At 52.0% G+C, this 24418-nt stretch overlaps 1 protein-coding gene across 1 annotated transcript in view; it reads left to right on the forward strand.

Annotated features, from left to right (window-relative positions):
* The first annotated feature begins 21848 nt into the window (after positions 1-21848).
* The window catches only part of LOC115900306 (basic proline-rich protein-like), a 165354-nt gene continuing 162784 nt past the window's right edge, over positions 21849-24418 (forward strand). Inside the window, exons 1-2 of the mRNA XM_030940148.1 lie at positions 21849-22043; positions 22148-22863. Coding sequence (XP_030796008.1) covers positions 21849-22043; positions 22148-22819 — 867 coding nt within the window. The 3' untranslated portion in view covers positions 22820-22863. The remainder of the gene's footprint in view (positions 22044-22147; positions 22864-24418) is intronic.

A 24418-nucleotide genomic window follows, 5' to 3' on the forward strand; every position in this document is an offset into this window, starting at 1 on the left:
CGGGGGACAGGACGGGGTCGAGTAGCGGGGTCGCCTTCAGACGCGGCTATCCGGGCGGCGGCTGCATCCCCTGCCTGCGCTGCGCCGCACTCCCGGCTCTGTACCCGCCCCAGCCTCCCGGCCTTACCCGCCACGGACCTCGGTTGGAACCGCGCGCCGGAGTATCCGCCCAGGGGCCGCGGCCGAGCGGGAAGGAGCGGGCGGGCGGCGGCGCAGACCCTCAGCCGAACCGCGGAGCCGAGGCGCCTGGGTTTTGCGCGAGGCCTCCGCCCTGGGATTGGGGCGGGCAGTCGCGGAGGCGCATCCTGGTGAGCCGGTGGGAGGGGAAAAGGACGTCCCCGTCCCCCATCCTCGCGGCCTCCCGTCCTCCGTCACCAGCCCCCTCCGTCTCCTGCAGCACAAGGTCCCTTCCCCGCGGTCCCCCACGACCCCCGCATACGGCCCTGCTCCACTCGCCCCGCTTCCTCCTCCTCCCCACCCTGGTCCCCACCCGGGCCCATCCGCCTGTGAGTCCCGGTGCCCGGGGATGAGGGCCGAGGTCTTGAGAGGAGAGGGTCCCTGTGCCGGCCCCACGGAGGCCCGAGCCCACCCCGCGGTCCCTACCCCGGCAGGTGCGGCTTCTCCCCTTGTCAGCTGCGGGGCCGGGCAGGGACCTCAACCTCCAACCTTGTTTCAGGGAGGATGGGGTCGCCTCTCACGATCCCCAAAGGCTTGCCACGGCCCTTCCTGGGCCAGCTGCCTCCCTCCTGTTAATTCTGATGCCACCTGGGCCCACAGCGTCTTCCCAGCCCAGGGCGGCCGCGCCTCCGGTGAGTTTCAACTGAGGGCGGTGGCCAGCTCTGAGCCTGGTTCCGGGTGCACCGCCCACGTGGGACCTCTGCTGTCCCGTGTAGGGTTGCCCTGCAAATATGTGACGAATAAGTGAATAAATACTTTCTGTCTTCTAACTTGCCGGATATTAGAAGGAAACCAAGCTATGCTTCTCATTTATAGCTACCGTTAAGGACTGAACAGAAGCTTAGCTTTCTGGGTGAGATGGACAACAGTGTTTTTAGAACCTCTGGAAAGAACATGTATTAGAAAGTGACTGACAGGTCTTCTGGCCCTAGGGGGCCGCCTGAGCAGGTCCACCCAGCTTCCCTCCAAGACAGAAAATAAATTAACAAGGAGATCAGGAAGGGCCCCAGGAGACTCCAGACGGGACCAGGGGTGCTGCCCATCATGCAGGAGGAGCTTGGAAGGGAGGGGCCGCGGCCATGGGATGTGGAGGTGGAAGTGGCGGCCATCATAGGTCTGCACACTCTGGTCGAGTCCCCCTTTCCCATCACACACAGAACAGCCAGCAGTGAGCTGCTTACCGCAAGGAGTCAAGGGGGTTCTTGGGCAACCCCTGGTGCTGGAGCCGGCAGTGGACAGCGCCACAGCCAGACCTCGCTTATTTTTGGCTCATGAGGAATGTCTGTGACTGTTCCCTCCCCTGGCCCTGGGAGCGGATATGTGACCACTCAAGACAGCCATGCGGCTCCTCTGACTGTGGGCAGGAGGGGATGTTTCCCAGCCCAGGCCCAGGACTGCCAGCTGAGAGGCTGGGAGGGGCCCCTCACCCCTAGACTCTGTGTGAGAGGCCAAGTGTGGAGTCTCATGGGGAATCTGAGATGGAAGCCAGCGAGGTGGGGGCAGGACCCAGAGGGGAGAAAGGGTCCTGGGGATGCTGCGGGTCTGGATCCAGGGGCGGGAGCTGAGGTTCTGGAGTGAAACACTGCCTTTCATGGAAGCACGTCTTCCTGTCACCCATTGGCTTCATTGTAAAGGATGAAAATATATCAGACATTTAAGGAGAGCTGCATCACATAAAAGAAAGACCAGGCAAAGAAACAGAAAATAAATGGATTGAGAAATTTGAATGACTCAGAGGAAAATTTAAAAAAAAACAAAACTGGCCGGGCGCGGTGGCTCAAGCCTGTAATCCCAGCACTTTGGGAGGCCGAGATGGGTGGATCACAAGGTCAGGAGATCGAGACCATCCTGGCTAAAACGGTGAAACCCCGTCTCTACTAAAAAAAAAATACAAAAAAACTAGCCAGGCGATGTGGCGGGCGCCTGTAGTCCCAGTTACTCGGGAGGCTGAGGCAGGAGAATGGCATAAACCCGGGAGGCGGAGCTTGCAGTGAGCTGAGATCCGACCACTGCACTCCAGCCCAGGCTACCGAGCGAGACTCTGTCTCAAAAAAAAAAAAAAAAACTCCAATCCATAGACTCAGACTGGGGAGATACATTTATATAATAAGAACAGGAAACTGTGAAGATGGAATAAGACAAAAAAGGCACTTTTAAAATTAAAAAATTATTGCAAAAAAAAAAAAAAAAACAGAAGGATGGAATTGTACATTTAAGGAAATCTTTCTGGCAAAAAGGCAGCAAATATGAAAGAAAAGGAGATAGACCCAGGGGATCCGTTTTGGGCCCTAACATCTAACAGTTGTTCCAAGGCTGAGAGCACAGAATAGGAAAAGGAAGGGGGAGGCGGTGCTCCAGCTGATTTATGATTCCGGAAGCCTTCTATCTTAAGATGTATAGGATGTATCTTAGGGTGTATAAGAGAAGCACAAGAGAAACATTTAGGCTGTTTTACGTTTGAGTAGAGACATGAAAGTTTTAAATACAGCAGTAGCAAAATGAATCGAGCGGCGCATCAGAACAAATCACCATGATCAATCAGGTTCAGGGTGGTTTTACATCATAAGATATGTCAATGTGCTTTACCTATTAGTGGACCAAAGGTGAAAAATATGGTTTTCTACAGAGGAAGACAAAGCATTTGATTTCAATTAACATTCATTTGTGGTGAAACATGTTGAGAAAACTCATCATAGAAGTGAAATTTTTTCCTTGACAAAGGCTAATCTCAGAAGACATATGTAGTGGAGAGCTTTTAAATGTATTTTTAAAAATACAAACCAATGAGAAGATTGCCTACTTTCACCACTTCTGTTTAACACAGCATTGGCAGAGCTGCCACCAGGAAGAACACAGCACGTTGAAGGCACGGTGGCTCCTGCAGCTGCAGCCCTGAGACCTGATTCTACCATAGAAGGCACGGTGGCTCCTGCAGCTGCAGCCCTGAGGCCTGATTCTATCACAAGTGCTGCAGCCGGCAGAGGCCACAGGACATAGGCATAGCTGGTGAAACCTGCAACTGAGGGTGCCGGGGGCTCCTGGGAGAGCCTTTGTCCCCCTACGGAGACAGCTGTTCAGAACCTGTGTGCTCTTGTCTTTCCCCCTTTTCCTGCTGGGAGTGGGACTGTACTGAGGGTGGCTCCTGCCATTGGAAGCCCCCAGGATGCTGGGTCAGCAGCTGGGCGGGTGGAGGGTGGGGTCATCCCGGGCACACAGCAGGACTGCTCTGCACTTCTGGGTGTCTCACCTCTCACCCCTGTGTTAAGCAGTTACTCCCTAGACTTGCAGCCAGATGTGTAACTTAGACTTAAAGATGGTAGAATTTCTCTACCAGAACAAAAAATAGCTTTAGAAAATATAAGATAAAAAGCCATTGATAGCCTGGCATGATGGCTCATGCCTGTAATCCTAGCACTTTGGGAGGCCAAGTCAGGCAGATCACTGAGGCCAGGAGTTTGAGACCAGACAGGCCAACATGGTGAAACCTCACCTCTACTAAAAATACAAAAATCAGCCAGTCTTGGTGGCACGTGCCTGTAGTCCCAGCTACACGGGAGGCTAAGGCATGAGAATCACTTGAACCCTGGAGGTGGAGGTTCAGTGAGCTGAGATTGCGCCACTGCTTTCCAGCCTAGGCAACAGAGAAAGACTCCTTCTCTGGAAGAGAAAAAAAAAAAGCCATTCACCACAGTGCACAACGTAAAAGACCTCTATGGAGAACATCAAAAAGTTATTAGAGAATATAAAAGAAAATCTGCATAAATGGAGCATGAAGAGGATATTGCAAAGGTGACAGTTCACCACAAATTGAGCCATAAATTTAATGAAATTACAATCAAAATCTTGGCATAATTTTTAAAAGGCTCTGTTATGAGCTGAACTGTGTCTCCCTCAAATTCATGCATTGAAGTCCCAGCCCCTAGTACCTGCAGGGGTGGGTGCATTTGGAAATAGGACCTTGAAGAGGTGACTAAAGTTAAATGAGGTGAGGTGAGCTTGATGTCCTTAACAAGAGGAGCTTAGGACCCAGACACCCACTGAGGGACAGCCCTGTGAAGACATAGGGAGAAGACAGTGTCTACAAGCCAAGAAGAGAGGCCGCAGCAGAAACCAACCCTGCCAAACTGTGAGAAAACAAATTTCTGTTGTTTAAGCCACCCTGTCTGTGGCGCTTTGTTATGGTAGTAACAAAATAGCACAGAACCCAGATGTTTCTAAAGTCTATATGGAAAAATAAAGGCCTAAAATAACTATTAATAAAATAATTTTGAAAAAGAAGATCAAACAAGAGCAACTCACCATGTCATATTACGACATTGTAGAAATCCATAGTAATAAAACAACCCAGTCTGGGCAAGGATTAGACAGCGACCAACACGAGAACGAGGATACCATTAAGAAACTCATGGAGGAACCTGTCCATGTCTACAGGAATGAAACAAGATTGAGAATTTTGGTAGAGAATGGGAAACTAAAATGACAAAAAGGAAAGTCTAGAATCAAAAAATACATTTTAAAACACAGAAGATTAGACATGGCTAGAGAGAGAATTAGTAACCTGGAAGATCAGAAAATAATCCAGGAAAAAAAAAAAAAAAGAACATGCAGAATAGGATGTTAGGAGGCAGAGGGTACACTATCAAAAGGCCTGACATGCCATGTAATACTAGAACCAATGGAAGAAGAGGAAGAATGAGGTAGATGTAATATTCGAGGAAATAATCACCAATAATTTCCAAAAACTGATGAAAGAAATTAAATCATGACTTCTAGAAGCATTAAAAACTCGAAGTGCAATAAATACAAAAAGAAGCATACCTAGGTAAGACAACTTCCAAACAACTTCTAAAAGCAGGGGAAACTCAAGTTACTTGCAAAAGAGTAAAAGTAAGACTGGCACAGCTGACTTCTCAACAGAAAGAGGGAGTGAGTGGCAAAGCAGAAATGCAGTTTGTCAAGTCCATGTTCCAGTGTCACAGAGCTGACTGTGAAGGGTGGTTAGAAGCTAAGAGGCAGCAGATTAATAATTGGCATGGATAAAAACTAGATACCATGCAAATACTAACTAAAAGGAAGCCAGTGTAGCTATATTAATGCCAAAGTAGACTTTATGACTTAAAGGTTGAGGTAAAAGCATTATTAGGGACAAAGAGTAATGCTTCTTAGTAATGAAAGGTTAAATTTTCCAAGGTTAAATGTTTCCAAAACATTTCTAAATCTGTATGCATTTCATGACATAACCTCAACATATACAAAACAAAAATAGTAAGAAAAGAGATATACAGTGAAAACTCATTGACATAAATTTAAAACACAACACCATGCATCTGTTGAGTACCTCGCTCTCCAAGGACATGTGCTGAATGCATCACACTGGGTGGCTGTGATGAGGGAGGTGGGATGGGAGCATGGAAAAACCGTGAAATCAAGTGAGGGCTACCTCCCCACAACCAGGTGCTGCAGCCGAATAGTAAGAGACGTGCTCGGTCAACTTAGTTTCTGCCTTCAAGCACCAGAGAGAAGGCAGAGAAACCTGGTTAAGGGCACGTCGTCTATTCATTAGACCCATCAAATTTTCAATAAATGAACACAAAATGATGTTCTTGTTTCTGAGGAAAGGGGGCACCTGTGTGTTTGGTGGTGCTACCTGGATGTGCCGAAGCCCTTTGCTCACCTGGCCTCAGGTTCTGCTCTGAGGAGCTGGGACCTCATGGCAAGGAGACCTCCCTGTGGGCCTGGAGGACCGGGCTGAGTGACTGGCCTCCATAGCAGCTGTTCATCTGAGAGGGTCAGGTCCGTGAGAGGGGCTTCCTGTGAGCTCCAGGCCCAGCTTCTCCTGGGGGAGGCTCCCAGCTGCTGTAGCGAGGAGCTGTCCCAGCAGTGCTGAGGCCCAGGTCTGGCATCTCTGCCCCTCCCCTGCTCATGGAGATGCTTGCCTATGGCCACTCTGTGCTCTTGGCAACTCTGACTCTGGGTGATATGGACGAAGGCAGGACTTGCTGACTGCTCTGGTGGGAGAGGGCTGTGGCTGCCCTGCGTGGTGACCCATCTCTGTGAGCACAGGGAAGGAGGAAGAGCTGCAGCTGGTGCTCTAAAGGCACAGGGCCTGGAGGAGTTTGGCCAGGGCCTCCCTGATGTTGCAGTTCCCCAGGCAGATGATGGGTTTGAGCAGAGGATCCCAACCAAGTAGACCCCCGACACTGCAGCAGGCTGAGCCACAGACAAAACTCCTCAGACACCGGATTAAAGAAGGAAGAGGTTTTTTCATTTGGCCAGAAGCATCGCAGACTCACGTCTTCAAAGCTGAGCTTCCTGAAGATAGAGTTCCTGGCCCTTTTAAGGGCTTACAGCTCTCAGGGGTTCCACCTGAAAGAGTCGTGATAGATTGAGAGCGCATGTGGTTAGAGTGGGGGTTAATCTTTTAACCTCAGGCCTTGGTCATCAGTGGCACCGGCTGGTCTTGCCACTGACTTCATTCCTGTTGTTTTTCAACTTTTACTTCCTCTTCAGAGACAGTAAGAGAAATGGCTTCTCTCCTCAACACCAGCTTGATGAGGTCAGAGGAGCCGCCACCCCAGGTGGGAGGCATGGGTGGGGAAGGCCTTTGGCTGCTGGGCCTTCCTGGAATCCTCAGCGACCTGGCCAGGATGTGGGCGTAGGAGACCGTGGTTGCCTGCAGGGAGGCCACGAGGATCACCTGGGCTGCCTCAGAGACCGGCATTTCTATGGCAATGGTGCTGGAGCAAGACAGCCATAGTGGGGGTGAGATATCACAGAAGTGGTTGAGGACATCGGGGCTGCAGAGCTTCTGGCTGGAGTTGAGAGCCATGAACACAAAAGAGGCCCGGAAGCTGTTGAGCCGGGCACTGAGAGCCGGGTGCAGGCAGAGCGAAGTGCATGGAGTCCATGATAGGCTGGGTAGTGCAGCAGGCAGCAGATGACCGGGGGCCAGTCACAGTCCATGGTGGTCAGGAGGAAGCCCTCAGAGGAACTGAGAGGAAGAGGAGCAGCCAGGTGGGGTGCCCCAAGAAGGAGTTAGATGGTCCTCGCTGGTACCAGGAGGCCGGCCAGCAGCGTCGGGATGGTGACCAAGGTGTACAGGGTCTCCAGCACCGAGAGATTGGCCAGGAAGAGGTACGTGGATGTGTGCAGGTGGTGGCTGGCTCCGATGGTCCCCACATAGATGATGAGGAGTGACCAAATAGCAGCCCTTGAAGATGGTGCTGCTCTGGGAAGCCCAGAAAGACCCCCTCTGTCACCAGAGTATTGCTGGAATTGTACATGGCCCTCCTGGTGAGGGAGCTCACTGCTGAGCACACCGGAACAGTGGAGAGACTTGGGTGTGGTGTGTGATGGGCTCAGAGCCCTGCTCCACTGGTGAGAGCTAGGTAACAGCACTGTAACCCCTCCTGGGATCTTAGCGCAGGGGCTCAGGCTCACAGGCAGGGAGGGTGATCGTCCCACCATGCACCTTTGGGACCTGCCGCAATACTTATCTGTCATCCCCACCTCTCAGCGCAACATGCACGCTTACCCAGAGCTAACACCTGGCCAAGGGGCCTTGGGACCTGTGCACACTCATATGATCAGGTATACCCCCCTTACACCTATACGCCCTGAGATGCATAATCTTCCCTGCCCCGACACACAGGTACATGGCCAGGTGCACACAATACACATCCAGTGCATGTCCCTCCCCAGATGCACACACACCCTGGTGCACACCCCCGCACCCAGGTGCACACCCCCAGATGTACACACGCAGCGCAAGGGAAGACCCATTCTTCCTGGCGTGCTTTCTCAGGGGCCGTGTGGGCCCTTCCTGAAGCTCAACCCTGCTGGGCCCCAGGGACCAGGGGCACCCTGTAGGGGTGAACAAAGCTTCCAGGGGTTTTGCAGAGGTGAGGGAGGCTTCTCCCCACGTTTTAGGCCCTGACATCTTTATCTTGTACTTTCTGAGCCAGCAAAGGGGTGGACGAAGGAAGGGTGGGAGCCATCCACTCAGAGCCGCCAATGGGTCTGTGTGGCGTGGGGTTTTGTTTCCGGGACCTGCCTGTAGTTGGGTGTCTGAGGGCAGGTGGGGAGTTGGAGGGTGAGCTGGGACAGTGGTGAGAGAAGGAGCTCCGCAGGCCGGCGCAGCAGCTCCTCTGGGAGGTCCCTCCCCTCTCGGGGGAGGTGAGCCCCAGACCCCTACCTTGCACTCTGCCTCTGGGTCTGTCTGCGCCTGGACAGCCGCGGGGTCCCCATGGACAAGTGAAATTTCCTGGTGACCCTTGACCCAGCCTTCTACCATCCCCTCCTCACCAGCGCTGTGAGGACTGTCCCCAGCCCGCCAACGCCCCGGGCGACATGGAACCACCAGCGAGGCAGCTTGAGGCTCAGTGCGGTGGCCCTGGGTGCAGTCCTCGCAGCCTGCCCCAGGCCTTTGCGTGGAGACCCAAGGTCACGGCGGGACTGACCTCCCTTGCAGGTGCATCTCCCCCAGCCCCGTCTCTACCTGCCCCCACTGGTGTTTCTTATTCGGCTCCTTTGTGACCTTGCCCTCCTCACCCCGTATCTGCTCCCCATGCTGGAAGTCTCTCATTGCAAATTTTCACTCTGGTGGGACTCCCAGAGCGATTTGTAAGGTGCTCTGCAGGTCCATGGAGGGACCCACCGAGCTGGGAGGCCTCCCCATGCTCTGCTCAGCGGCAAATAGGGCTTTCCATGCAACCTTCCCTCCCAGTGACCTGACCCTGGGGATGCCAACCCGGGACAGGTCGCAGACTCAAGGCCCTTCTGTTAAGGTTGGGGGCTGCTGAATGCTACCCAGCAGGCTGCCTTCGGAACACCCATTTTATTTCTTTTTCGATGCATGGCATTTGTTCATCTATTTATAAAATAATACAAAGAGCATAGAAACCTCCCTCAGCACTGGACATAGACAATTACTAACCGATGAGCTTAGCTCCTCCCCTCTCCCACTCTCAGAGGTACCATTCCTTGGGATTCTCTGACGGCTTCCTTGAAAGCACGTTGATGACCTGAAACACAGGCGGAGCTTTGCTGGGATTCAAGCTTCATAACCCAGAGTGCTGGGCTGTGCGCTGTCCCTAGGTCTTGCTCTTTGATGTCAGGGCTCTCCCTCTTCTCAGCAGCTGCACTCTGCTCACTTGGACACCTGTGTAATATTCCATGGTGTGACTACACCCCAAGTCATAACACATTCTTTGTTCACCGACACCTGGAACGATCCCCAGTCCTCTATCATTGCAAATGGCACTGGGTGACATTCCTGTGCCAGGTTCCTGGTTGTTGTGTGTGAATATTTCTCTTGTAATCCACCCGTAAGAATGGGAATGCTGAGGTCAAACTTTACTCAAAACTTCCTAAGAAGATACCAACTTCTTTTCCTAGTGTGGCTGCACAGCTCCTGTGGATCTCCCACCCTCTCCAGCAGGTGGTGTCGTGGAATTCTCAGTCTTGGCCACTTTAGTGGGTAAGAAGCAGCGTCTCATTGTGTTGGTGGCTCGTCTGTTCCTGCTTGTCCCACAGGTTTGGTATCAATGAGTGTTTCTGCTTCTGTGTGTCTTTTCCACATTGCTCCCAATAGTGTCATCTTTTAGTAATTGATTTGTAGGGATTCTTTAGCCCTTTCTAAATTTCTTTGTGGAGGCAAAGTTTATACAGTAATGTGCTTAGTGTTGTGGTGATGGGTTTTGATAAACGTGTGTGTGCCTGGAAACCAGATGCATCAGGATGTCAACTTCTGTCACCCCACAGACATCCTGCATACCCTTTCCCAGTTAATCCCTGACTCTCGACCTTGAGGCAACCACTGCTGAGATTCTTTTCTTCATAGGTTTTGTTCATTCTAGAATGTAATATAAGTGGAACACACAACGTCCTCTCTTTCGACTCCAGTTTCTGCTCAGCGCAATGTTTTTGAGGCATGTCCAGAGTTTGAGTGTTTGTTCCATTATTAGATAGTCTTCAGATTATCTGGAAATGTGTTATTTAGTTTCCAAATGTTCAGAGATTTTCTGGAGACATTTCACTGTTGTTCACTTCTATTTTAATTCCACTGAGATTAGAGAACATACTTTGTTTTAAATCTGAGATTTATTTTATGGCCTAGAATATGGGTCTCCATTGGTGATTGATGTGTGTTCTCCCAAAAGAATGTGCATTTTCTGTTGTTGGATGGCACATCTTGGAGATGTCAATCAGGGAAGCTGGTTAACAGAGATGTTCCATCTTTATTGAAATCTGTGGTTCTAATTGTGGGTTTGTCTATTTCTCCTTGATGTTAGATTGTTTTTGCTTCATGTATTTTCAGGTTGTTACTAGGTGCCTACCTCTTTAGGATGATTTTGCCCCTCTAAAGAATTAACCCCTTAATAGTTATGAAATTATTTCCTTTATCACTGGTAATATTTGTTATTCTAAAATCTACTTTGTCTGTTATTAACTCCAGCTTTCTTTAAATAGGGCGCGATATATCTTTTACCATTATCTTACTTTAAACTTACCTGTATCTTTCTTTTTAAATTGTGCTTTTTGTAGGCAGCATACAGTTGGGTCTTGCGTTTTTATTCAATCTGATAATTTCTGTCTTTTATTTGGGGTATTTAACCATTTACATTTAATGTGATTATTAATGTGATTACACTTACATCTGCCACATTACTATTTGTTTACTGTTTATCCTGTCTGATTTTTGTTGCCTTTGTCATGTTTTTCTTCCCTTTTTATGATCACATTTTATCTCCGTTGCTGACTATGACCTGTAACTCCTTCTTTTGTTACTTTAGTGGTTGTTTTAGGGTTAGTGTATTCCTTTAACTTACCGTCATCTACTTTCAAGTGATATGTTATTTCTTCATGTATATTATACAAGCTATACAATAGTGTACTTCCATTTCTCTCCTACTGGCCTTTGTGCTACTGTGGTCATGCATTTTATGTTCATGTATTATAAATTCCACAATAAATTGTTATTATTTTTGTTTATACAGATACTTATCCTTTAAATAATAAGGAAAAGTGTGGTGTGTTTATTCATATTGGCATTCACTGCGCTCTTTATTTCTTTTTATAGATCCATATTTCCACTTGGCATCATTTGCCTTTTACCTGGAGGAATTCTCTAAATATTTTTTTGTAATGCTGGTCTGCTCATGATATATTCCTTCATCTTTTGTAGGTATGAAAATGTCTCTATTTACCTTTTGTTTTTGAAACATATTTTTGACCTGGCATGGTGGATCACGCCTCTAATCCCAGCACTTTGGGAGGATGAGGCGGGTGGATCATCTGAGGTCTGGAATTTGAGACCAGCCTGGCCAACATGGTGAAACCCCATCTCTACTAAAAATACAAAAAACTAGCCAGGCAGGAAATCTCTTGAATCCATGAGGCAGAGGTTACAGTGAGCCAAGATCTTGCCACTGCACTCCAGCCTTGGTGACAGAGTGAGTCTCTGTCTCAAAAAAAAAAAAAAGATATTTTTCCTGTGTACAGAATTCTAGACTGACAGTTTTTTTTTTCTTACAGTCTTTAAAATATGTGGCTCCACTGTTTTCTCGCTTGCATTACTTCTCTTGAGAGATCTGTGATCATATTTATTTTTGTTCCTCTGGCTGCTTTTAAGATTTTCCCTTTATCACTGGTACCGAGCAATTTAATGACGTGCCCTGGTGCTGTTTTCTTTATGTTTCTTATCTTGAGATTCTTTGAACAGCTTGGACTTAGGAGTTGTAATTTCCATCAAAGCTAGAAAAATTGGGGTCATTAGTTTTTCAAATACCTTTGCTCTCTCTTCTTCTTTGTCGATTCAGTTACATGTATATTAATCTGCTTGGAGTTGTCCAACAGTTGTCACTGACACTGTTTCACTGAAAACATTATTCTCCCCTCTCTGTTTTGTTTTTTGGTAGTTTCTATTGCTGTGCCTTTAATTTATGTTTCCTTCTGCAATCTCTAATCAGATGGTTTGTTGTTGTTGCTGTTGTTGTTTTCTTGAGACGGAGTCTCGCCCTGTCTTCCAGGCTGGAGTGCAGTGGTGCAGTCTCGGCTCACTGCCACCTCCGCCTCCCGGGTTCAAGCAATTCTCCTGCCTCAGCCTCCCAAGTAGCTGGGATTACAGGTGCCTGCCACCACACCCAGCTCATTTTTGTATTTTTAGTAGAGATGGAGTTTCACCATGTTGGCCATGCTGGTCTCGACCTCCTAATCTTAGGTGATCTGCCCACCTTGGCCTCCGAACATGCTGGGATTACAGGCGTGAGCCACCACACCTGGCCCCAATTTCATTGATATTTTCCAAGAACCAGCTTTTGTTTTCATTGATTTTCTCTATTGCTATTTTTGTTTTCTATTTTATTGATTTCTGCTCTGATCTTTATTATTTATTTTAATCATTTTCTGCTTAATTTGTTATTATATTTTTAGTTTCTTAGGGTGGAAACTGAGGTAACTGATTTAAGACCTTTCTTCTTATACGTGTTTGGTGCTATACATTTTCCTCTAAGTACTACGTTAGTAAAATCCAGTAATTCTTTTGATATGTTGTGTTTATTTTCATTTCAAAACATTTACTAACTTCCTTTTGATTTCTTCTTTGACTAATGGGTTATTTAGAACTGTATTTTCCCCAAATATCAAAATATTTCCCATAAATCTTTTTCTTCTGTTGGTTTCTATTTTTATTAATGTGGGCAGCAAGCCACTCAGGCGCGAGGCAAGAGACCGAGGGCACAAGCTGTTCCAGTATAATAAAGAAAATACATAAAATAAGAATAGTTGGCCGGGCGCAGTGGCTCACGCCTGTAATCCCAGCACTTTAGGAGGCTGAGACGGGCGGATCACGAGGTCAGGAGATCGAGACCATCCTGGCTAACACGGTGAAACTCCATCTCTACAAAAAATAGAAAAAATTAGCCAGGCGTGGTGGCCGGCGCCTGTAGTCCCAGTTACTCAGGAGGCTGAGGCAGGAGAATGGCGTGAACCTGGGAGGCAGAGCTTGCAGTGAGCTGAGATCCGGCCACTGCATTCCAGCCTGGGCGACAGAGCGAGATTCCGTCTCAAAAAAAAAAAAAAAAAAAAAAAAAGTTGTACTAGAAATAGATTATAGATATAATGACATATGAATATTATTAGTCATTAGTTTGTAGCAATTACTCTTTATTCCAGTATTATAATAATCCTTGCTGTACAATTATAACCTTGGAAAAACCTGGCCATACAGAGACAGGAGCTGAAAGGGCACCTTGAGAAGTGACCAGAAGACAAGAGTGTGAGCCTCTGTCATGCCCGGGCAGGGCCACTAGAGGGCTCCTTGGTCTAGTGGTAACACCAGCGCCTGGGAAGGCACCTGTTACTAGCTGACCTTGGTCTAGTGGTAACACCAGCACCTGGGAAGGCACCTGTTACTTAGCTGACCTTGGTCTAGCGGTAGCGTCAGTGCCTGGGAAGGCACCTGTTACTAGCTGACCTTGGTCTAGCCGTAGCGTCAGTGCCTGGGAAGGCACCTGTTACTAGCTGACCTTGGTCTAGCGGTAACGCCAGCACCTGGGAAGGCACCTGTTACTAGCTGACCTTGGTCTAGCGGTAACGCCAGCACCTGGGAAGGCACCTGTTACTAGCTGACCTTGGTCTAGCCGTAGCGTCAGTGCCTGGGAAGGCACCTGTTACTAGCTGACCTTGGTCTAGCGGTAACGCCAGCACCTGGGAAGGCACCTGTTACTTAGCTGACCTTGGTCTAGTGGTAACACCAGCACCTGGGAAGGCACCTGTTACTTAGCTGACCTTGGTCTAGCGGTAGCGTCAGTGCCTGGGAAGGCACCTGTTACTAGCTGACCTTGGTCTAGCGGTAACGCCAGCACCTGGGAAGGCACCTGTTACTTAGCTGACCTTGGTCTAGCGGTAGCGTCAGTGCCTGGGAAGGCACCTGTTACTAGCTGACCTTGGTCTAGCGGTAACGCCAGCACCTGGGAAGGCACCTGTTACTAGCTGACCTTGGTCTAGCGGTAACGCCAGCACCTGGGAAGGCACCTGTTACTTAGCTGACCTTGGTCTAGCGGTAACGCCAGCGCCTGGGAAGGCACCTGTTACTAGCTGACCTTGGTCTAGCGGTAACGCCAGCACCTGGGAAGGCACCTGTTACTTAGCTGACCTTGGTCTAGCGGTAACGCCAGCACCTGGGAAGGCACCTGTTACTTAGCTGACCTTGGTCTAGCGGTAACGCCAGCACCTGGGAAGGCACCTGTTACTTAGCTGACCTTGGTCTAGCGGTAACGCCAGCACCTGGGAAGGCACCTGTTACTTAGCTGACCTTGGTCTAGCGGTAACGCCAGCGCCTGGGAAGGCACCTGTTACTAGCTGACCTTGGTCTAGCCGTAGCGTCAGTGCCTGGGAAGGCACCTGTTACTAGCTGACCTTGGTCTAGCGGTAACGCCAGCGCCTGGGAAGGCACCTGTTACTAGCTGACCTTGGTCTAGCGGTAACGCCAGCACCTGGGAAGGCACCTGTTACTAGCTGACCTTGGTCTAGCCGTAGCGTCAGTGCCTGGGAAGGCACCTGTTACTAGCTGACCTTGGTCTAGCGGTAGCGTCAGTGCCTGGGAAGGCACCTGTTACTTAGCTGACCTTGGTCTAGCGGTAACGCCAGCACCTGGGAAGGCACCTGTTACTAGCTGACCTTGGTCTAGCCGTAGCGTCAGTGCCTGGGAAGGCACCTGTTACTAGCTGACCTTGGTCTAGGGTAACGCCAGCACCTGGGAAGGCACCTGTTACTAGCTGACCTTGGTCTAGCGGTAACGCCAGCACCTGGGAAGGCACCTGTTACTAGCTGACCTTGGTCTAGCCGTAGCGTCAGTGCCTGGGAAGGCACCCGTTACTTAGCTGACCGGGAAAGGGAGTCTCTCTTTCCCCGGGGAAGTTAGAGAAGACTCTACTCCACCGCCTCTTGTGGAAGGCCTGACTCAGGCCCGCCCACAGTCATTCAGAGGCCTAAACGTCTCCCTGTGATGCTGTGCTTCAGCAGTCACGCTCCTGTTTGACTTTCATGTTCTGCCCTGTACACCTGGCTCTGCCTTCCAGATAGCAGTAGCAGAATTAGTGAAAGTACTAAAAGTCTTTGAAATAATAGAAGAAATAATGGCATAAACTGTCCTCTCTCTCTCTCCCCGCTTCAGCTGCCAAACAGGGAAGGGCCCACTATCTGGTGGACACGTGACTCACGTGACCTTATCAATAATTGGAGATGACACACAGTCCTTACCCTGCCGCCTTTGCCTTGTATCCAGTAAATAACAGTGCAGCCTGGCATTCGGGGCCACTACTGGTCTCTGCATCTTGGTGGTAGTGGTTCCCTGGGCCCGGCTGCTTTTCCTTCTATCTCTTTGTCTTGTGTCTTTATTTCTATGATCTCTCGTCTCTGCACACGAGGAGAAAAGCCCACAGACCCTGTAGGGCTGGTCCCTACAAATTACTATGTATTACTTTCAATTCTTTTAAGTTTGAGACACATTTCTTGGCCTAGAATATGGGTTTATTGGGGTAAATGTTCCGTGTGTGCTTGAAAAGAATGCGTACCCTGCTGTTTTTGGATGGAGCGTTCTGTAAACATCAGTTAGGCCAAGGTGGCGGTGCCCTTCATGCCTTCCATACCCTTCTGACTTGTTGCTTGTCCTGCCTCCTTGGATCTTGTAAGTGCAGCGGTTTTGAGTCTGTCTGTGGTGTCTGATGCCTGCTCTTACCTGTCTCTAGGCCTGATTATCTTCCGCTGTGTGCTGAGCACTGTGATTAGAGACTGATTAGAGCTTGCTTTGATGCAACCTTCCTTGAGTATTTTTGCTTGTTTTTACTTCTTCCAGACACATGATGGGGATGGTTGTCTAGAACCATGTGGCTCAATTCAGTCTACACTTGATGTTCCAACTGAAGGTTCAGGGTTGTCACGGTCACAGGGACTGGGGCTTGTCGGGTTCATCCTCGTTCCTTGGGGGCATAGATATGGGTTTCCAGGGCCACTGTGTTGGGAGGACCTGGGCTGGAGGAGCTGGCACGGGGCCCGAGTGCTGGGCTTGCCTCACTGGTGCCCGTGGGCTCTTGCCCGCAGCCTGGCAGCTCCTCGCTCACGTCTACCTGCTGGCTGCTTTTGAGAAGATTAGATTCATCCTGTTTCTGGCTCTGAATTACTAAGTTGTTTTCTCTGGACGTGTGGAACTCTCTCCTGCTTAGATATTGGATCTACTGGGCTAATTGTAAAACATACTTAGTCTCCATTTTCCATATCACATTTGGTTTAGCTTGTTGAGTGATTTCTTCCAGTCCTCGAGTTTATTTCTGGCATCCTGTTTCCAATGTGTGGGTTATCTGTGTCTGTCTGTCTTTCTCTGACTTTCTTTTCTTTTCTCGTAGTGTTCTATCGTTTCAAGGGTGCAAACTACATGTTCTGCTGTCCGTGAGGATATTCACGGATTTCACTGCCCTCTGTCTCCGTGTCCTCCAGCCTCTTCTCAGTCTCTCAGCCTCTGTCTGTCTCCCCTGTTAGGAGCTCTCGTCTGATGTCCGGTGACCCTTGGCTCTCAGCCCACACTGGAGACATCCAAAATGCTGACCAGGCCCCGGCAGAGTCATCTGGCTGGGGGAAGCCCCGCCCTTGCCTGCCAGCATCACACAGGCTCCTGAGAGGAATGTCTTCCGGGGTCCTGCCTGGAGGTGTAAGTGGCTGCAATCCACCATCTGGGGACCTGGTGGGGCTGGGGTCTCTCTGTTCAGTACGGGGGCCTTCGGGCAATTCCCTGATGTCTGTCCGTCTGCTCTCAGAGGTCTGGGTGAGACCAAACCCAGGACCCCCTGGCTTCCCCTGAGCTCCCAGAGGTCAGGGTGTGTCCAAGCCCAGGACCACCACAGCTTCCCCATGGCTCTCAAGGTCTGGGTGTATCCAAGTCTGGGACCCCCAAAGCCGCCCCTGGTTCACAGAGGAGGTCTGGGTGTGTCCAAGTCCAGGCCCCCCTGGCTTTCCCTGGCTCACTGTCTTCAGAGTTCTACTGTGGTCATGGCTGGCTTTGCCACCTTCTGAAAATCCCTACCTTCACCCTACCGGCATCTTGCTTTCAGAGTGCCTGGCTGCTTCCTCCCTCTGTTCCTGCTCTGTGTCTCCTGTAGACAAAGCCATCCCAGAGACCCCCAGGCCATGCACCACCCCGGGGCAGCCGGGCCACCCTGGGCTTGGACGGCCCTGGCATCTGTCCCTGTACCTGTGTGTCTGTGTGTCTATGCCTGTGAGCCCTGCGTGTAGGGGCCCCACGACCTGCAGGCTTTCAGTCAGCACGAGGCCCCTCCAGACGTCTGGGCCAATACCTGAGTGTGGAAAGAGGCCTCAGCCTCAGCCTCTGAGTGAAGCTCAGGACTCCCAAGTGTCCACTGCACAGGATGAACGTCCTCGATTTTTACCACCTTGCCAGCAGGATCGACAGTCATTACTGAAGCAGTTGTTGCAGATCCATGTGGTTCTGACCTACACGGAGGCTGCGTCTGCGGCTCCCAGCTGTGGGTCCCCGTGACACTTGAAGGTCGCCATAGAAGACATGGCGTCACACAGCTCCGCCAGCCCGGAGCCACTGCCTTCGAAGGGGAACTGGAGGCTCCTGCCCCTGGTCTGCCATCCTCCCTGTCCTCACAGCCTCTTAGGAGGAGCAGAGGACAGATTCCTCCGGGAGGCCAAGGCTGTAGCCACCGTCGGCCCTGCAAGCTGGGCTCTGTTCAGCATGGGCAGCCTCGTCCTGTCTCCGAACCTGGCCTTCTGCAGAGGCTGCCCTGCAGTGGGATTGAAGGATATTTGCCTGGAAGAGTGGCTCAGCCTCTCCAGGGGCTCCTTGTGCTATGGTCTGGGGGCCGGTTAGGGAGGGATGCAGGGAGGGGCCTAAGGGTGGGGCACCAGGTGTGAATCCCTGTGGGGTCCCCCAGTGCCTGGGATGGGGTTCGTGAATGCCTGGGTCAGTGTCCATCGGGGCCTGGGTCAGCGTCCGTCAGGGTCTGGGTCAGCATTTGCCAGGGTCTGGGTCAGGGTCCTTTGGGGTCTTGGTTGGCATCCATCGGGGTCTGGGTCAGTGTCCATCGAGGTCTGGGTCGGGGTCTATAGGTATCTGGGTTAGTGTCTGTCGGGGTCTGGGTCAGGGTCCGTTGGGGCTGTGAGCTCAGGTTCTAGCCTCCCTTACCCACTGGCTCCCAACAGAGCCGGGGGCCAGCCGTCCATGGAGACTGGGTCATGGGTGGGCAGTGGGTGACCCAGCAGCTTGGTTTTTGTTTGGTAACGTTCTTGGCCACCCGAGTCCTATGTCCTGTTTTCCTGTTTCTCCCCTCTCCCCACCCCGTTTTAAAGTAAATCTGTTTGTGTGTAGTGTGGTTGGGCTTTTCCTGCTTATCTGCACCATAAGTGCCTCCGGTAAGCTCTCTATGCATCCTCCACTTAACCTCAAGGTGAAGCTCAGCCAGTTTGATAAACAAGCTGCGTAATTTTGTGAACGCATCTGGGCCAGGAATGGCTGACGACGAAGCAGTGCAGAGCTGAGCTTGGGGCATGGCAGGTGGTGTGTGTGGAGGGCTCCTCCAGCCCTGGGCCATGGCAGCCTCTGAACCCGCAGGATGGACTTGGGAGGGCAGCCCCCAGCCTCGGCCCCCACCCTCACCCTGCACTGCTTGTCTACTGTGTCTCCTGCCTCTGCTCCTGGGCTGCCCAGACCCTCTGTGCCTTTCCCTCCCCAGCCGGCTCAGTGCCTCTGTGAGGCCAGCAGAAATGTGCAGTTTTGTCCTGAAAAGACTATGGGAGACAGCAGAGCTCTTCAGAGTGTGGGCTCTGGAACAGGGGCTGGAATTCAAATTCCAGACCCACCCTTACTTTGTGACCTTGGACCTGTGGATTGGGAGGGGTCAGGAGTCTCTGCGGTGCAGCCCCTGTGCTGGTCCCCCATGGACGAGCTCGCTCTGGAGCTTCGGGTGTCCGTCGGGCGTGGCGTGAAGCTGTGCACAAGGAGGTTTTGGGTCAGATCTTAGCGAGGTCAGACCCAATGTGGCCAAAGCCCTCACCTTTGCACAGTCCCCATCCTTGATGCTGCCATCTCCCTGGTGATCTGGGCCTCTCACTGCCCATGGCTCCTGTGACTTGTGACCACCAGCTTCCTCTCAAAGCTGCCACTCAGCAGCCGTGGGGCTTGAGGTGCACATCTGTCTCTTCCGGTCTCAGGTTCCCTCTCGAAAGATGCAGCCAGCATTGCCTTATCTGATAGAATCTGAGGCGGAATCTGCAGCGGAGACCTTGAGTTCTCGTCATGTAGGTACGTGGAGCACCCTGTGCTCTGCTGCCGTGGGCCGTGGGGTGTGAGGGACCCCAGCTGCTGCCGTGTGGAGCCGGAGAGCTTCATGCCCTATACACAGAGGTGCCCACGGACAGCCTGGCATGCAGGCCCTGCAGAGATGCTCTCACACAGCCCATCTGCCCCCCACACCTACCGTAAATGCAGAATCACATCCCAGACCCCACACTTGGCTTCACTCACAGGGCACCCAGGTACCGGCATCAGAACTATACCCATCCCCACCCGGACACATGTGTCCCCAGCACAGGCCCCCACGCAGACAGAGGCTCCCAGCAGGCAGACAAAAACACACATACAGCAGATCCAGGCCCAGCACACAGACATCCATGCAGACATGCTGCCCCTGCCCAGGAGACAGGCAGGCATCACTCCCCCTGGCCTCTGGGGCACCGTGCTTCCCACAGAAACAAGTGGATAAACAAGGCCATGAAACAGGGACAAATGTGAAACCACAGACATGCTGCCCCTCCTCGTGGCCGCCTGCTTCAGGGAAGCTTGTTGACCAGCCCACCCCAGACAACTCGCTGCCCAATGTAGTTACAGGCACAGGCACGTGCAGATGTGCTGTGTGCAACTGCCAGGGCCGAGCAGGCCTCCTCCCTGTTCTTCAGAGGGTAGGAGTCAGGGTGTGGGGGAAGCCTACCTGCCTGGGCAGGTCCACACAGGTCCTGTACCCTTGATGCAGGGAGTGTGGCCATGTACTGGGCAGTCTGGGAGCTGAGGCCCGTCTGGACAAGGCCAGAGTCAACCGTCCTCCACCCTCACTGACACTCATCTCAGAAGAACTCACAGAAGAGAGAAGCTGTTCAGATGGGGCTTCTCTCAGAGGGCTGGGGATGGGCGAGGGAGCAGAGGCTCTTCCCACCTGTCCTGGGGGTGGCGCACACAGGTCCCTCTCACCTGCCCAAGGGACCTGCCTCCCCTGTGACCAGGCCCATCAGCCAGAGTGGCTGGAATCGGAATTGAAGGCGGAAGGGAAACCTGCCCATCGGCCCCGCCCCAGCTGCCTCTGTGGGACAGGGCAGGTGTGATCTGGCCTGAGCAGGATGTGGGGCACTGACGAACATACCTGCACACCCCAGCAGCAGCTGGAGGAACAGAGGGGGACCAGGAAGAACCCACCTGGGGATCCTTATATGTCTGCCAACCCCTACATCCCAGAGCAGAGGGCGCCAGTCCCCCAGGGCCTCCCACAGGTGGGCTCCGCCTGCCTGCTCAGAGCAGTCGGGGCTAAGACTGGAGTTTGACTCATTGTCTGTCCCTCACCTCCTGATCTCTGGCCAGGCTACTGTGAGGGGCACAGGGTTGATTGAGGAAACTTTTTCATTGGCTATTAAGGCAAAGGCACCTGAACCCTCTGCACTCGTTACCTAGACCCGTGAGGACCATGGCCCTGGGACAGAGCCCTCTCCCTGGACACCAAGGTCCTCTGACTGCTCCCCGCCTGGTTGGCTGAGCCTGGCTGATGCTCCACAGAGGGGCGGTCCAGGCTGGACAGCTCAAGCTGGCAGAGGGCAGTGGGAGGTGAGGAGAAGGTGCCCAGGACCCACCGAGGGGTCTTTGGCCCCCGCCTTCTGTGTGTGCTTGGAGAAGGGACTTCATTGGCCTCGGGGACAGCAGATCAGTCCATACTGCCTGGCTTAGGGTCCTGATCCACGCAGGGCACAGACCTCCAGGGCTGCTGGAGGCAGATGTTATGGCTCTATGTTCCCGTGCCCCAAAGCCACATTCATGAATGTCACATCTCTTCACATTCAGCCATGTCAGCGGGTCCTTCCTGGGTCTCTGCACTGGCTCCCGACCCAGCAGTGGACGGATGAGTCTTTGCCTGGGGGATCAGGTGTTGGAGGGGGACAGACAACAGCTAATGGCGGTCAACTCTGCCGCACGTGGGGGTGGAGAGTGGCATGGAGAGGCAGGCATGAAAAGGAGTGGGATCAGGGCCACTGCTTGGACAGAAGACCCAAGGCCAGGTTCCACCCTGGAGGGGTCAGAGAAGAGAGTGCTGGGAAAGGGGACGGTTCCTGCAGAGGCGAAGGTGGGCATGGGCCCTGTGTGGTGGGGGACCCAGCAGTGGGCAGGAAGGGCTGAGCTCAGCGGTGGGGGGCGGCACACAGGCCTGTGGTGTGTCCTTGACTGTCACCGACTGAGCGGCTGCGGGGTGGTGAGCAGAGTGGGGACTGATATGACTTTGCTTTCATGGATCCCCCTCGACCTGTGGACGCTGGTGGAGCATGCGTGGGGCAGGGCCCAGTTGGGGGCAGCCCTTGCAGCTGAAATCATGCAGACCCTGCCGGGGTGCAGTCCGATGGATTTGCTGATGGATCGGATGTGGGTGTGGAACAGAGAAAAGCGGAAGGCTCTGGGGTCAGCGTGGTTTTGGGGGCTGGGGGAAGTCGGAAGTAAGGTTTTGGGGTGCAAGTTCAGAGATGGAGGAACAGTTGGGCAGAGGCGTGGACACAGGCGTGTGGAGCAGGGGCCAGGGCTGGAGGTGGGCATTGAGGTGCGTCGGGACCGAGCCTGGGGCTCCAAAGGCCGGGGCTGTGGGTTGGGGGAGAGCGGAGGCTAGGTGTCCATCGGTGAAGGTGCCATTCTCATCTTCTCTAGTTTTGTGCTGGGGGCAGCCCGGGAGCTTTACTGGGCCTGTGTCCGCGGCGCAGCCCCGCTCCGCCCTGCGGTGCCCACCAGGAGGCTTTGCCGGGGCGGCCAGGACCCCTGAGGGCACGAACACCGCAGACTCGCGGCGCTGGCCCTGCCCAGTCCTGCCAGCCCTGCCCTGGCACGGCCCCTTCTTCCGGGGCAGCTTCCGGGCCGACCACCCACCCAGAGGCAGAGCCCCCCGCCTGGAGGCCCCGGGCCGAGGCTCTTCCTGGACGCAGCGCACAGCGTGGCGGTGCCGCCCACCCAGCCCTACAGCCCCACCGCGCCCCCTGCCTCGGGCGGGTGCAGCCTCCAGGTCCTGCCCGTTTCTCGGGGTCTCTCCCAGGGCTCCGGGTCCGCCTCACTGAGAGCCCAAGACGGGGGCCGCCACCGCCTCAGCGACCCCCACCCCTCCCCGCCCCGGGGACCCCGCCCCGCGCGGCGCCCGCATCCACACGTCCCGGGCCCGGCGCCCCCGGGCAGCCTCCTGGCTGTGTCCGTGCTCCTTTGGGGTCCCATCCACGCGGTCCCCTCCCCCCCACGCCGGGCTGGCAGGGAGGAGCCCACGCGCAACGCGGCCCCCGGACGCCCCCACTCCTCAGCACCGCCCAGGGAGCACCCGCGGCCGCCTGGTTGTGAAACCCACAGCCTTCTCCGCCCTGCGCTGTGGGCTGGGTTTCCAGGTAAATCTTAAGTCAGTTCGTCAAGTCCTGTCTCCCTCCCAGAGTTTACTTTGGGGGAAATTTCACATCTTTGCAACAGGAAAGCTTCCAACCCAGAGACGTGGTGCGTTTCCGCATTACTTAGATTTTCCTGTCACGCCTCTCAGCTTTCTGCATTAACGCCTTCCACGTCTTTCGCTAGATTAATTCCTAGATCGGTGGTAGTTTTGTTGCCTTTATAAGTGGTAGCTATTTTTAAAAAGTCATTTTCTGTTCATTGCTTATATGTAGAAAAACAAGTGACTTTTGTCTCTGTTCAGTAAACTCGCTCAACTTTCCCGTGTGACCAAGTGATCTGCGGTTCCCGTGGGTCTTGGCATTCCCAGCGGCGTGTCTGTGAGTCCTGCTGGTCTTCACTTTCATTCTCCAAGCATCGTGCCTTTTCCTTTTCATCTTTCTGCACTGGGTTTGGCCCCAGGGCAAAGTGGGCCACGGGTGGGGTGGTGAGAGCTGGGACTGGGACGCTGCTGTGAGCTGCGTTTCTGTGCTCTTGTTATCAGATTAAGGAAGTTCCCTCCTATTTCTAGTTTGCAAACACTTTATTATCAGAAATGGATCCTGAATTGTATAGTAAAATTTTTACATCTCTTAAGATGACAGTATGATTGTTCTCCCTTAGCATTTCAGTGTGGCAAATTACAGTGATTGATTTTCTAGTGTTAACTTTTTTCTAAATGCAACTTTGCAGTCCTGGAAAAAACCAGCTTTGGCGTCAGTGGTGTGCTTTGCACGCATTGCTGATTCTGTGGGTCCTGTGTCTGGATTCAAGACAGGCAAACATTGAGAGAATTCATCATCACTAGCTCAGCCCTACAAGAAATGCTTAACGGAGTCCTACATCTAGAAGTGAAAGGATGTTAACCACCATGATAAAAACTTGCAGAAGAATAAAAATCACTAGGAAATCAGATACACAAATGAGAACGAGAAAGAAATAAAATCTTATCATTATAAAAACCCACCAAACTGCAAAGATAGACAATAAGAGAGGAAGAAAGGAAAAAAGGATATACAAAATGACAAGAAAACAATGAACAAAATCACTTGAGTAAGTTTACACCTATCGTTAACAACCTTGAATGTAAACAGTTTAAATTCCCCAATTAAAAGATCTGGAGTTGCTGAATGGATTAAGAAAACAACACTCACCTATATGCTGACTATAAGAAACTCTTGGCACCTGTGAAGACACATGTGGATGAAAATTAAAGGGATGAAAAAATATATTACATTCAAATGAAAAACAAAACAGGAGAAGCTATATTTATGACAGACAAATCAGACTTTAAGACTAAAAAAATGAAAAGAGACAAGGTGATTAAATAATGGCAAAGGGCTCAACTCAGGAAGAGGATATAGCAGTTGTAAATATAGATGATCCCAACACCGGAGAACCCAGATATATAAAGCTAATATTGTTTGAGCTAACAGGAGAGATAGCTCCCAATATAATAATTGTTTGGGACTTCAGGACCCCACTCTCAGCATTGGACAGATAATGTAGACAGAAATTCAA

The sequence above is a fragment of the Rhinopithecus roxellana genome, chromosome 11, assembly GCF_007565055.1.
Source record: "Rhinopithecus roxellana isolate Shanxi Qingling chromosome 11, ASM756505v1, whole genome shotgun sequence".
NCBI classification, from domain to species: domain Eukaryota; kingdom Metazoa; phylum Chordata; class Mammalia; order Primates; family Cercopithecidae; genus Rhinopithecus; species Rhinopithecus roxellana.